The sequence below is a fragment of the Seriola aureovittata genome, chromosome 2 (genome assembly GCF_021018895.1).
Source record: "Seriola aureovittata isolate HTS-2021-v1 ecotype China chromosome 2, ASM2101889v1, whole genome shotgun sequence".
Lineage (NCBI taxonomy): Eukaryota > Metazoa > Chordata > Actinopteri > Carangiformes > Carangidae > Seriola > Seriola aureovittata.
In genome coordinates, this window is record NC_079365.1 from 30,417,501 (window position 1) to 30,432,500 (window position 15,000).

General features: G+C 44.7%; 1 protein-coding gene across 1 annotated transcript in view; it reads left to right on the top strand.

Annotated features, from left to right (window-relative positions):
- ptprt (protein tyrosine phosphatase receptor type T) overlaps positions 1-15,000 on the top strand; it is a 318,930-nt gene that overhangs the window by 102,761 nt on the left and 201,169 nt on the right. Inside the window, 1 exon segment of the mRNA XM_056395774.1 lies at positions 4,515-4,808. Coding sequence (XP_056251749.1) covers positions 4,515-4,808 — 294 coding nt within the window.

Here is a 15,000-nt window from a genome sequence, read left to right on the forward strand (position 1 = left end):
CCTCTGCTCATCCTCCTTTTCATCCTCTTCTTTCTGCTTCCTCTCTGACATCCTTTGACCAAATATTTCTTCCATCTTCCATCATCTCTTCCCTGCCACCCCCCCTCCCTCCCCTCTCTTTTGCTCCTCCCCACAGACATCCGTCTTTCTTCTTCCTCCCTCCCTCGTTCATCCCTTCCCTCGCACTTCATCAGCATCACTGTATGAAGTCTGACTCTAGTTGATTAGCAACCAGTGTGTCTGTTTCCATGTAGGGAGGCATGTGTGTGTTTTTTTTACATATTTAAAGAATGTGTGTTTCTTAGTTGTTTGTGTGTCTCAGTTCCACGTGTGTGTGTGTGTGTGTGTGTGTGTGTGTGTGCACGTTCATGAGCTCGGGCGTCACTTTCTGTGGCGTTTTCACACGTGTGCAGATATGTGTTGTACAAATATGTGTTGCTATTTTCCATCATCGAAAATGTGCATCAGTGTTTCTGCATGTGGCCCCACCCACCCCCACCCCCACCCTCACCCATACCCACCCCCACCCTCACCCCCACCCCCACCTCGGTGTCATCCTGGGCGCCAGGTTGTGTGTCGCTGGGCGGTCTCTGTAACTCTCCCCTGTAAACGAGCTGGCAGAGGGAGGGATGGAGCGACGGTGGGAGGAAACAGACGGAGGGAGTAATTGAACGATCCCGCTCTCTCTTCCTGTGGAGCAACATCAGGAGAAGTTGTTGAATATAAATGATGTAATGAAGAGTCGGCTCCGTTAAAGCAGTTGTAAAACACAGTTAACAGGCCGCCGTCTGAGGGAAGTGTGGGTGTTCCGTCTTGTTACTGCGGCATGTGTACGCCACATCACGGCTGACCATTTTGCAAATTGTGTGTTTGGGATTTTTATCTTTTATTTATCTGTGTGTATTAAATCCGGCTCGTTTCAAAACAAGGGAAGGAAATTGCGACAGGATGAGAGCGTTTCGCTTCCAGTGAATCAGCCTGGAAGAAGTGAAGTGCTCTTTCATTAAGGCAGAGATGAAACCATTTAGGAAATGTGACACACAAAATGAAATGAAACAGTCGGACTGAAGCCTTTGTTGACAAAATTGTTGTCTCTGTGTGTGTGTGTGTGTGTGTGTGTGTGTGTGTGTGTGTGTGTGTGTGTGTGTGTTGTGTGTGTGTGTCAGGATGATGAGCATCATTTATTTTTCTCCGTATTTCTTTAAATTTTCTTTCCAAACCGTCGCGAAGAACAAAAGGTTTCATGAATATTAAGATATTTACTTTTGACTGGAGTCTATATGCATTCAAATGCAGGCACCTTTTTCTCACATATACACAGAGATGCTTATTGTTTTTTACCCTCTCCTCCAAACACACAAACACACACACGCTTACTCACAGGCTGCATATAGTTGAGATGGATGAGTGTGTGCTGACTGACAGTTGATTCATCGGTCTTGCAGCCACCATACATATTCTAATGGGTCCTTGAGGAAAGTAAGAAAAAAAAAACTTGCACAGTGAAATCAGGACTTTTGCTTTTAGACAGCGGGAAGAGAAGGAGCCATTTTTCTTAGCCGGCATAACACAGCTGTCAACTGACAAAGCACCTGCCACAGAGAGAGAGAGAAAAAAGAAAAGATTAATACTAAGAGACCCCAGACTTCAGCCTTAAAATGACTCTTTTAGTTGCTTACTGTTTGGAGTGAGGAGTTAATGTGCACAATCACACAGGCATTTTGTTTTTTGAGCATCATAATCAGTTTACGGAGTCTGTGATGATAATAGCTCATTTGCTCACTTGCATGTTGGTGATTAATGAGTGACATCAGGGCGTCTGGATGATTGAAAATAGAGACGACACTGCACTGAAGGGAATTCAGAAAAGATGCAGTGTCGATGTTACAAGTCAAACATCTTCTCCATCAGATAAGCATCATGGGAGGAAGCGGGTTAACCTCCGTCTCTTACTGCTAGACACTGGAAGTGATTGTGGTCCATCTTTTGAACCTTTGGGTGAATGACCTTTCTTCCTGAAATGCAACTATATGAGATTGTATGCCTTTTTTCTCTTTAATATCCATCATTATTGTTGTCATAAACGCTGATGGCTGTCAGTTCATGGGTGAGAGGTTGGGAGGGAGGGAGGGAGGGAAGGAAGATAAATCCAAACCTCTCTAGAAAAGAAATGTATAATGTTCAAACTTAATAAACATAAGTGATAAATAGTTGAACAGACCACCATGGCAATAAAATACTTGATGCCTAACAGTAGACAGGTGAAACTGTCATGGTTTGCCCTGATGGACTCTTTATGTTTGGACTTTTGATTCATTTCCTGTTTTATTTTGTAGTAGAGTTCCTTGTGTGTTTTTACTTCCTGCCTTTTATCTCATGTTTCCCTCCTTGTTGATTGTCTTCCCCGCCCCAGACCGTGTGTTACACCTGTGTTCAATCACTCTCGCCTCCCAGGTGTGTATTTAGTCTCTGTGCTCCCACTCGTCGTCAGTCCGACCGTTGTGCTGCTGTTGATTTCCAGATGTTCTCCAGTTCTGCTCCTGTTCATTTAGGAGTTTGACTTCTCTGCAGTTTCATCAGTTTTGTACGTTTCCTTTGTTTGTTAAAAGACCTTTTTCCCACCTCTACTCTTTTTGTGTTGTCTGCATTTGGGTTCAGTTATTCCTGCAAACGTGACAGAAACTAGGGGGTGAAATGAGGGAGGAGAGGGGAGGGATTGAGGGATGACATAAGACAAAGATCTTCATCTGCAGTTGGCACATTTAAAAACGATATGGAGTCATGTTTTCTCTGTGCTGTTTAGTTTTCCTGTGGGGGAGGGAGGCGGGGGGGCACGTGAAGGGGCTCAAACAGGTATGATTTTATCTGTGTGGAAGCCTCTATGTCAAAGCAAGGCTACAGACTTTATTGATCTAAAGGAACATTATGTTCCACTGCGATAAAGACCAAATACGATCAATAAGTGAGTCCACACTCTGCAGCATCCTCATGTGTTTGCTGTGTGACTGCACGGCGCTGTCTATGGTGCTGATCCCGGGACCGGCAGATATGTAGGAGCTGTCCGTGGTACTTACCACAGTGATGATGCAGGAGTTTAAAGCAGCTATTTGTAAGTTTTGCCATTGCTACATAGCTAACGTTAGCATTAGCAGCTATTTACTTACCAGTCTAGAAGAAGCGTTTGAAGTTCAGCATCAATCTTCATTCTTTTACTCACAAACATCTGTCTCCAGAGGTGGAAAGAGACACTGATGTTAACTCTCGTCTCTATCACGTCTTTTCTTCTACTGAAGTTAGCATGCTAACCAGCTAACAAGTCATTGTAGCCTCCAGGACGCAGCGCTGCTCAGAGGACGTATTATAACCTCTTGTCTTGATGAGTGAAGCTCTTGTCGAGCAACGATCACCATCACTCTGCTGCTGGCAAGAAACCACGTCCTGCAGCAGAGAAAATGTACATATAGCCCCTTTAATGTCCTTCAGGAAAGGGAAGAAAAACAATGTCACTGTCAACATGGTTGCTTCCACCTGTTCCTGTTGCTCGAGAGTGTTTCAGTTCCAGGTTGCTGCGTCTCTGCATCGCTTTTGTAAGTCGCCACCTCCAAGTCTGAGCCGTGCGTGGGCTGTATATTCTACCTTTGTGTGTATCAATTCATCGAGGTCTCACTTCTCATATGGATCTTTGAAATCTCATTTTGAAAAGAAGCTTGTGTCTCACAAAGAAAAAAAGAAAAAAAGAAAAGCCCAGGAAGGAGTAATAAAGCATCGTATGCTTTTAGGCTTGACAGAGGCCATTATTTTTAAGTAGCATAATGTGAAAGTCTAGTGGCAAAGTAGCTGTCAGCAACATGTCAACAGAGTGATGGATTAGTGCTACAGGTGGGGAATTCACTCTCTCAAACGTCTCCTTTTTTTAGCCTCTAGCGCCTGTTTTCAATTCAGACGTCAAACCGCTTTAACTTCACATTTACATCACAGAGCGGCGGCGGCGGCTCTGACGGCATGAATAAGATTCCATCTCTAATTCCAAGATCACACATTCCTTCACACAACGCGGTCGTCCGAGAGTCCGTGAGGGTATCAGAGCACAATGTGAGATGTTGGTGAAACCGGATATTGATATGCTCGTGACACAGTCATAACTTTCTTTCATGTTGCTGATGGATATTTGTGTTGGGGAAATGAACTGAGGGGTGACAATATCTTGGCAGGCGGGTGGCACATAAAACGCCACGTAATGAAATGATGCATTTCAAATTGTGTCTGCTACTTTTGGAGATTAAAGAGTGCTGCAAGAGTGAGTGTGTGTATGTGTGTTTGTGTGTGTGTGTGTGTGTGTGTGGCAGCACTGATTGGACTTTAAAATAGTTTCCAGGGGAAGATGGGTTCAGGTTTGTATCTCAGCAGTGACGAGCTCAGGTGTTGGTGCAGTTTCTTCTTTGATCTTTATAAAAACAGAAAGGAACAAAGGTCAGAACTTCACTTAATCATCTACTCTGTTTTCCGTTGCACAGCTCCGCCCACCCCCATCGCTCCGCCCGAACTTCTCGCCGTGGGCGCCACCTACCTTTGGATCAAGCCCAACGCCAACAGCATCATCGGCGACGGGCCGATCATCCTGAAGGAGGTGGAGTACCGCACCACTTCGGGGAACTGGGCGGAAACCCACGTGGTCGACGCCCCCACCTACAAGCTGTGGCATCTGGACCCAGACGTGGAGTACGAAATCAAGGTGCTGCTGTCCAGACCCGGGGAGGGAGGGACGGGGCCTCCGGGGCCGCCGCTGGTCACCAGGACCAAATGTGCAGGTGAGTGAGTTTGATTCTTCTTCTTCTTCTTCTTCTTTGTGTTGCTCGGGTCTTTGATTCACTTCCTGTCTGAGGGCGGCTCTGTGCTGGAGCTGATCGGTCTGAAACAGTGTGTGTGTGTGTGTGTGTGTGTGTGTGTGTGTGTGTGTGTGTGTGTGGATTAGCTAACGCAGCAGGAAACCTGGGCCTCAATACAGCTCCTCTCTGTGGACTTCACAGCTATTCACTTCCTCTTTCTTTCCTCATCACCACAACATTCCTTCCACCTCTCTTCCTCTTCCTCTTCCTCACTAACTCTTCCTCTTTTGACCTCTCCTCTTCTTCTTCTTCTTCTTCTTCTTCTTGCTTTCATTGCAGCTTATTACGACCCATAGTTACGACCAGTAACTTTCTCCTGACCCAAATCAGCCGCTGTAACTCTTTAACTTCCTTTAAATCGTTTCTTAAAACGCATTTCTTCGTCTCAGCCTGCGGTGATGCCCGACATGTGCTTTATTTATTATTATTTTTACTTAGTTTATTGCCTCTTTTTTAATGTATTTACTATTTACTTTCACTCACTGTCAGATCTTTTTTTTTATTGTGAAGCACTTTGTTAAGAAACATGCTATATAAATAAAGTTATTATTATTATTATTATTATTTTTATTATACTGACAGGAACGAAGTAGGAAGTCAGGTGAAAGTGATGAGACGTTTCTCATGTGAAACCAACAGTCAGTGTTTCTTTTACCCACGACTGTCCCACAGTCGTAACTGCGTGTTTGTTATCGTAACCATGACGACAAAGGTCCCCCGACCTTAAAGAAGTACCAATATTTTAACCCAAGCCGCCATCTTTTCTTCAACCTAACTCCGTTGTTTTTGTGAAGGTGTGGTGTGGCACACCTGTTGCCGTAGAGACGCTGTTGGGTCATATCAGCCTTTTCTCTCTTGTTCACATTCTGTCTCTCGTCCTTTCAGTCACTGTTTCTGTCTTTATCCTCTCACCTACCACATTTCTCTCCTCTTCTTATTCCCCTCCTCGCTCTGCCCATCTCTCCGTGTCCCTGCCGTCCTCTTTTTTTATTTCTTTTTACATTCCCTCTCTTTCTGTCTGTCATTCTCGCTCAGCCACTTCTCTCCAGAGCTTTCTGTGCTGCAAAGAAAAGAGACAAAGGCCTTTGTCAGTGTTTTTCTTTTCCTGAGAGGAGAAGAGATGGAGGGAGTAAGACAAACAGAGAAGTGGATGAAAAGGTGAAGGAGCTGTTCGTCTGTAAGAAAATATAGCTTGTGTGTGTGTGTGTGTGTGTCTGCGTGTGTGTGTGTGTGTGTGTGTGTGTGTGCATCTTGAGGCTGTAGTTGCTTTTGTGAGAAGTAAGTTACGTCAAAACTTTGGAGGGTTAAGTTGGCAGGTGCTTTAATTTGATCGGAGAGGGAATTATGTGGTGTGTGTGTGTGTGTGTGTGTGTGTGTGTGTGTGTGTGTGTTGTTTATGTGGTAATCAGCAGGTGAAAATGACGTGTTAATAATACAGACTCTCACTTTCCATCCATCAGTCTCTTCCTCTAAACCTTCTCTCCATCTTTCTCTTCCATTTTAAAGAGTAAAATCCACATTATTCAACATGTTTAATTACTGCCAACAAATACAAACTTTTTAAAATGGTAATAAGGATGAAGCTTCATTTATTAAAAGGCTCAGCGATTTCTCCAAACATCTGGACGTTGTAGATTTTAGCAAGTGTTCCTCCAGCAGCAGTAAACGTTGCCTCGTTGGGGACTATTTTCAACAGTGGATGAATACAAGACTTTTGATGTAGCGAGTAGTTTTAAACCGGTTTGTCTGCGAAGGCTTCACTGGATGAACGTTGGCTTCGTTGGCAGGTGATTGGATGAATCATCTGTCACCGTGCATCATGTGACTTCAACCAATCAGACAAGGCCGTCAGTGCTCTTATCTCCTCCTCTTTCAATGACCAGAGACTAGTGATGTAACTGACGCTATAGCAACGTCTACGCTAACCTCTTTCCTTCTCGCTGTCTTCACACCTAAGACACGCCCACAGCTGCCAGTAGCTCCTCCCTCACGGGATGCTGATTGGTCGAAGCGCTGTGGTTCGGTCGTGGACATGAACGTCACAACTCTGATAAATAACCAGGAGAAATCATGAACAGCTCTGTCTTTGACACATACACACACACACACACACACACACACACACACACACACACACACACACACACAGTGTCAGACTCCCTGCCGTGCCCACCTGAAGCCCTCCCGCTTTGCTTTCACAAACACTTTTCTGGCTGACGACATACACTCTTGTGTACACACACACACACACACACACACACGCACACACACACACACACGCACACACACACTCTTCAAACTTTAATTTTGCTCAGACAAAACTTCAGATTGAAGACTCTCAAATCACAGAACATTTTGAATGTGATGTGTTCTCACTGCGCATGTAGAAATAACTCCCTGCTGACAGGTGTGTGTGTGTGTGTGTGTGTGTGTGTGTGTGTGTGTGTGTGTGTGTGTAAAGCATATATGAAACATGTGTTTCTGGGCTACTGCTGCTGTGTTTAGCTGTCACAACCATTCACACTGTGTGTGTGTGTGTGTGTGTGTGTGTGTGTGTGTGTGTGAGTGTGTGTGTGTGTGTGTGTGTGTGTGTGTGTGAGTGTGATGGGATTGGAGCAGGCAGGTATGACAGATGTTCACAAGCCTGCCGGCCAGTGGCAGGGTTGGTGTGTGTGTGTGTGTTTTGGTGTGTGTGTGTGTGTGTGTGTGTTGGTGTGTGTTACTCTCCACACCTTCTGCGTTCACCTTCTCTTCCTGTTAGCATCTACAGCTGGGCTCAGGCCCCGCCCACAGGCCTCATCATCACTGTGGCATTTCAATCAGATTAATTGTGACGTCTCCGTGTTAAATTCTAAAACTCTGCAGCTTTCAGCTCATCAGCATTTCTCACAGTTGAACAGGTTGTTCTCCACGTGAACTCGTAGTATTTGGAGAAACCTTCATGAATTTTACAAGCTCCCTGCTGTAACCTGAAGTGACTCCAAACAGATAAAGAGCCAATAAAGAAACAAAAAACCAAGTGAATGATAAAAGACGTGATGTGCATTAACAGGTTTGATTTTCTGGCTCCGACACAGATTGAACCTCTGACGAGTTTTAACTGCAGATTCCTGTGAATCACCCTCCGTTCCTCCACCAGCTCCACACTCCCATTGTTGCTCCTCGCCGCCGCCGCCGTCGCTCTGAATAGGATTCAGGCCATTTCACCCAGAAGCTCTTCGGCGGCTCGGAGGAATTCGCCTCCTCGAGCGCGACGCATTTGCGAGAGCGATGTTGTGACGACCGGATCGAGGAGGCGAGCTTAAAATGAACTCTCCGGGGTTTTTTTTTTTTGCCCGGAGGTGCGGGCGAGGACGCGGCCTTGATAATGATTGATTTCATCATCCGTCCCCCCCCTCTCCACCTCCTCGGTCTCATCACTCCATCCTTCTGCTCCTCACTCCTTCCTCACTCTTCAAGGCTTTTGAACGACTCGCCCTGTTTTCATTTGGATAATAATTTCTCTTTCTACTCGTCTCGGCGGAGCGGTTATTCCCTCTCTCCTCCAGCATCCGACATGTGTGTGTGACCTCTGTGCGTCGTCTTTCTCTCTTAAGTTGGCGACACTGCTTTGCTGCAGAGAGCCTGTCGACACCCTCCCTTGACATTTCGCCACCACCCCCCCCTCTATTTCCTTCATCTTTGTCCTCTTTCCTCTCCTTCATCTTCCTCTCTACCCCTCCCTCGTCCTCTGTATTCCTTCCTCTCTTCTCTCTCTTGAAAATATTGCCTTAAACTCAATATTCACCGAACATAAAAAAGTGAATACAGGCTGTGATCCTTGTCTCTATAAATATCAGCTTTTAACTTCAGCGTTACCTCTCCAAAGTGCAACTGCATCCTCGTCTAATCTCCTCTCCTCACCCCTTCTCCTCCTCCTCCCACTTCTTCTCTCTTCCTTATAAATTCATATTTTTATGTGAGGGATGATAAAGTAAGTGTTGGCTAATATGTTACCCTATAAAGATAGACTTTTAATTCACCTGCTGCACATAAATCTTCCTTTTAGTGTCTTTTCTGCTCCTCTTCCTCCTCTAGCGTTTCCTCTCCTCCCCTCTTCTTTACAGGAGGCAGATGCTAATGTGAATGTTGGCTAATATTCAGCACTCTATAAAGACTTAATCCACCTGAGAGTTATATACTACAACCCAGCGCCTTCTTCTCCTCTCCCCCATCTCGCCCATTTCTTATAAAGTAGATCTTTATGTGAAGGATGGTAATGTGAGTGTTGGCTAATGTGTTGCCCCATAAAGATGGATTTTTAATTCACCTGCTGGGTATATTCTGATTTGGCTGACACCGCTGCTCCACTGTTCTGCCAAGCCAAGCAGTTTAGATGCAGTTAAGAGAGTGCATCCTTTTCTGCGTGAAACACCGGCAGAATCAAACTGCTCAGAGATCAGCTTTTGGAGGGACAATAAATAAAAAAACAACACAGTCGATCCGTTAAAGAGAATCACTGAAGACGCCTCGAATCAACCCTGTGTCCCAGAGACGATGTTTCTTTACAACTGAACTGCAACAGCAAATTCATTCTGTCGGAAAACGTACCAGTGGTTCTCAAAGTGGGGTCCGGGGACCCGCAGGGGTCCATGAGGGGGCTCCTGGGGGACCCCAGCAAGAAGGGGAATCTATTATTTTCACTATAATTCCATCCACAAGTAAATTTTATTTGTATAGCACCATTCATACAAGAAATGAGACTGAATAATAAGTAACGTAATGACAGACTATTTGGTTGTAGGTCTTAAACACTTTACATCTCTACAACAAAACTGTTATTAAAGGGGGTCTGAGGTCTAATTTGTGTCACTTTAAGTCTTTGATCCACTGGTTTAAACCACAGACTGTAAATAAAGATGGACGCAGCCTCTGTGACGTCATCCACAGGTTTCTGAAGCTCAGAGTGAGCTGCTCCACCGTCACCATCTTGGCAGTGTCTGACTCCGCCCCCTAACTCCCAACTAATCTGAACATAGTCAAAGAGGAGGGGTGTGTGTAGAGTCGTTTTATGGCAAGCATATGCTCACCCACCTGTCACTCAAAGAGGCCACGCCCTCAATCCTCCATAACTGTAGTACTTAATAAAATGTAAACAGGTGAGTTATATAAACAGGTGAGTTATATAAACAGGTGTCATGAAGGAGACCAAAACAGTTTTTGTACCAGGCTGTAAACATGTTTATTTCTGCTGTAAAGTTGGACATTTTAACATGGGAGTCTATGGGGACTGACTCACTGTTGGAGCCAGACTCTAGTGGTCGTCAGAGGAACTGCAGCTTCTGGTTCTTCATGTTGATGCTTCATGTTTCAGCTGCTTGGTTTAAACCATGACGGGGCTGTAGATTTGAACCCTGGTTTGTTTTTTGTGCGTCTGCCATCCACCCAACCGCTACCTCAAAAAATAAAACCTTTCCCCTGAACACGATCCAGCGAGTGATTCTGTTTCCAACTCGACGTGTTTGCTGTTACAGTTTAGTCGTATAGAAATGGAAACATCACTTTTAGGAGTCTGTGATGCTCTTCCCAGCTTCCTGTTAATGAGGTGACTGTTAGTCAGGAAGAGATATAATCAGATGGTACAAGAGTCGCTGCCAAATCACTGTCACCACCCGGCTTCACACTGCTCTCCCGTCACCTACTCCACATCCATCCGCCAAGCTGCGTCTCCTCTTCCTTTGCTGCCCGGAGCCGTCTGACGCCGCCAAAAATGACGCAGCGATTTCCATCTGCGCACCAGAGGATGATGTTCTGAGGTTTTTCCTCTCATGTGTCTCTCGGCCAAACCATCCTCCACCGGAGATATATATCCTTATCTTCCGCAGACCACAGCGAAAACGTTGGCACATGCAGAGACGCCGGAGCACATGTGAAAAGTGCAGCTTTTTTATCCAGTATCAACCCTCATCACAGATGATCCCACCTTTTTCAGCAGAGTGGATTTAGGCCTCTGGGACGTTCCTGCTTCATTTCCCTTCTGGACAAAGGTGACTGCTCTAATTATATCCAGTTCACTGGCCACTTTATCCAGCTCTCCCACACTAATGTGTCTGCAGAAGCCACAAGACAGCAGCTGAGAGAGGCAGCAGCACTTTTACCTTCCAGATCTGAGTGATTTTCCTTTTCAGGGAAGATTTTATTTAATCAAATCCTTGATCTAATGTTTGAGGAAACTGTAGTTTTCCTCCAGCTTTGGTTTTTCTTATCAATTCTTTTAGTAATGATCATATTTTACTCGCTGTAAAGACACTTACTGTTGCAAAAGGCCTTAATCATAGACTGCAAACAAAGATGGCCGTAGCCTCTGTGACGAGAGCGGTTTTAAAGCTCAGAGTGAGCTGCTCCACCGTCGCCACCTTGGCAGTGACTGACTCCGCCCCCTAACTCCCAGCTAATCCAAAAATGGGCAAAGAGGAGGGGTGTGTGTGTGAAGCAGAGACTCAAAGAGGCCACGCCCTCAATTCTCCATAACTTATATAAATAAAATGTAAACAGGTGAGTTATATATGCTCGGCCTAAATAGGAAAAAAAGAGGCTTTAAAACATTTAAAAGCATTATTTTATCTTTTGTCGTTTGTTTGAAATGTTGTGCAAATGATTTGTCGGCCACTTGCGATACCTTTACAACCATCGTAACACACTTTACAACTAATGTATTTTTGCTTTTCGTCATTTCTCAAGTGAAAAAGTTGAAATAAATGCTGCACAAAAGTGGATTGAGTTGTACTTGACTGAAACTGAAACTTGAGCATAATGATATGTGAGATGAACATTATTCACCTTCAAGGACAGTTTCCAAACATTAACTTGCATTAACTCGCCTTTTCATCTGAGGATAGTTTGTTCGATGCGTCATGAGCATGTGCAGCGATTTGGACTCAGGAAGTCACAGTTTCCCTCTCTCTCCTCCCGTCGCTCTGCCCCTCTTTCTCTCGGACCCATTCAAGCCTTCTTTACTGCTCTCCGACCAGAACGGCATCTTTTCATCTCTGCGCTGTGCGGCGTAAAGGAGGCTTTCACAATTGAAGGAGCTCGTTTCCACAGTGCCAAGAGCAATTGCACCAATCACAAAGTGGCCAGTTCTGCTGGTGAAAAGCTCCGGGTTTAGTAGTGAAATGAACAGGTGCCCTTGTTCCCTACTTTTTCATTCATTGTTATAAGTGCAGTTTAAACGAGGCGGCTCATTGTTACCGCACTTCCCTTTTCTCAGACACAGAAGAAAGAAACACAAACTACAAAACAAATTAAGATTCAATCAGGAGATGGTTTAGTTGCATGAATACGTTTTTAGCCTGTAAGAAATTTAAGTTAATTGTAGCTGTACAGTAAACGGCTGAAGTACCAGATGTTTCTTTGCTGTAATCACAGATAATAAAAGGAAACTCTGAGTCCTGTGTTTCCCTCCAAAGCTCCAGAGCAGGAGAACTGAAATCTTTCCGGGGGGGGGGGCATGAGTCAACCCTCATGTAATCACACTTTAGAGAAGAGAGGGCTTGAACGGAGGATAAAACTCAACTCAGATCAGATAAAACTGCCTCCTCTTGTTCTCACATTTCTTCAGAGGAACGTCTCTCGGTCTCTTCTGTTTTGTGCGTTCTCTCTCTTTTTCTCAGAACATCTTATAATTCTTTTGTCCTTTTGATTTTTTTTCTCCCTTCTCTGTTCCTATCATGCTTCTCGATGTAAAACCAACTGTCCTGCTGTGTTTTGTTCTCGTCCCTTTGAGTTTCCATGTCAGCATTTTTTGGAGTCTGAATGTCTGTCATGTCCTCAGTCCTTTCATCCTTTCTTTTTTAGTTTCCCCTTCCTGTCTTTTAAGGTCATTCTTCTTTCTTTGTTTTTTCTTTTTTTGTTTTTTTTTGGTTCTCCGCAATCCAACGTTCTCTCATTCACACGCTGAGACCGACAACCACCCACAGAGCGCCTCGCACTTTCCTGTGAAGTCTTCTTTTGAATTTGCTCTGATGTCTTGTCACTCTTTCAGCGTAGCCTCATTGTGGCTGTTGTTGCGGCTTTGTTGCACTGTTGAAATCCTGCGTCATGCAGTGCCCCCTTTTAACTGACTGAAGCGTGTCGGTTTGAGGGACATGTGCCACTCTCGTCGCTCAAAACGCGACAGGGTTATTATGCTGTGTTCAACTTTAAAACCAACTTTTGAAGTCCCATTGTTCTCATGTTGAATCCGAGATGGCAACAGGGAAGAGAGTGGCTGCAGTGGAGGTCCTAAACTCTGGGGGGAAGTAGCCCATCTAAGAGCCCCACCCCCTTCCCAACCCCCCCCACATGCATACTTTTGTCAGACACTACAATTTACAGATGTCCCCCAAACGCCCCACATGCAGAATATTAGAAGATGGTACAATTTACACGTCCCCTAAATTAGTTACGGGGAGGTGAAAAAGCAATGAAAATGATGTCACACAAAACAATGAAAGTCAGGTGTAAGTGTGTGTGTGTGTGTGTGTGTGTGTGTGTGTGTGTGTGTGTATGTGTGTGTGATCTGCTTCATTTCCCATTAACACATGTACTCCAGTGATTTGTTCTTTAATATGATTCTTAGTTTTGTGTTTTTGCACATGTGTGTGTGTGTTTGTGTTGCTTTCACAATATGGAAAAACACACACACACACACACACACACACACACACACATATACACGTATACACACATACACACACAAACTTGCAGGAACATTACTTCTCAGAATACATTAAAAAGTAATCTTAGGAAGACATTATGAAGTCGCAGCTGCGTCTTGTTCAGAAGTTATCTGAGCTTCTATTTAAGACCAGAGCAGATTCCCCCCCGACAGTCTGCGCTCCACCTGCCTCCGCCGACACGTCACTGTGTTCACGCGTCTCATCCTGATCCATCGACTCCAGGAGGATTTCTAATTCACAGACCAGAGTCCTGGTGAGGAACAGCTGTTTATACTGTCGATTGTTATAGATCAAAATAATACGAGTATTACTTATAGGTAATGTCGTTACCAATAATACTAATGAGTGTTGTTAAACATATTAAAAACACATTAAATTAACTTTTGCTTTTTGTCTGAATAAGCAAAGTATTCTGAAAAAATGTTGAAAAAACACTGTTTTGATTTTAAAATCAGTGATTGAAACTAAGTTTTGATTGATTAATATAAAAGCTGCTTTTACTTTCATTCCTCCAAAACAAGCTTCTTTCTTCATTGAACGCAGCAGCAGATGTTGAATGTGTTTCCTGTCTTCCTGGAGGGGAAGGGGGGGGGGGGGTCTAAACTGAGCGTGTGCAGTACGGGTGTCGTCACTCACGCATGTTTCTGATTGGAGGGAATAAGACTCGTCACAACCGTCTCCCCTGAACTACTCATCAGTTTCTCATCATTGATGTGGGGCTTGTCTTTGTTTTAACCGGCTGTTAAATGAGAAGTTTCAGCGTGAGCGTTTGACCTGAAGCGTCGTCCCTTTAAATTAAAGTTTAAGGAAATTCGTCGCCATCGGGAGAAAATCCAACATTTTAGGAAACGAATGAAACCGAAAGTCTATTGAATCAAACGTTATGACTCAGGCTGGTGGATGTGATTTGCCCTGAAGAGAGACGAGTCCGCCGGCCTTTTATACTCAAAACCTTCTGAGAGCATCTGTGTGTGTAGGTGTGTTTGTTCCTCACTCCACACTGGGGGTGTGTGTGTGTGTGTGTGTGTGTGTGTGTGTGTGTGTGTGTGTGTGTGTGTGTGCACGCTCTGTCAGGCATTGAATATGTATTTGTGTGTCTCTAGATTGAAGGATCTTTTCATCATCAGATCAATCAGAGCGATGGGGCTCGGGACTCGGGCTGTGAATACAGGATCACCTCTGAGTCGCCGTGAAAATACAAGGGATCAGAGCGGCAGACTGATGACACACTCACACAGCAGCCCTGTCCTCAATAACTTCTGCTCACATGCCCTTGAGCACGGCACCCAACCTCCAGACACTGGCCTCTCTCTTTTGTGTGTGCATGGTTCCCTGAGGGCTCTTTATTATCCTGCGTCCAACCTGCACACGATCTGGCGTATTCACATCGCAGCTGAATTTTATTTGAAGAACAA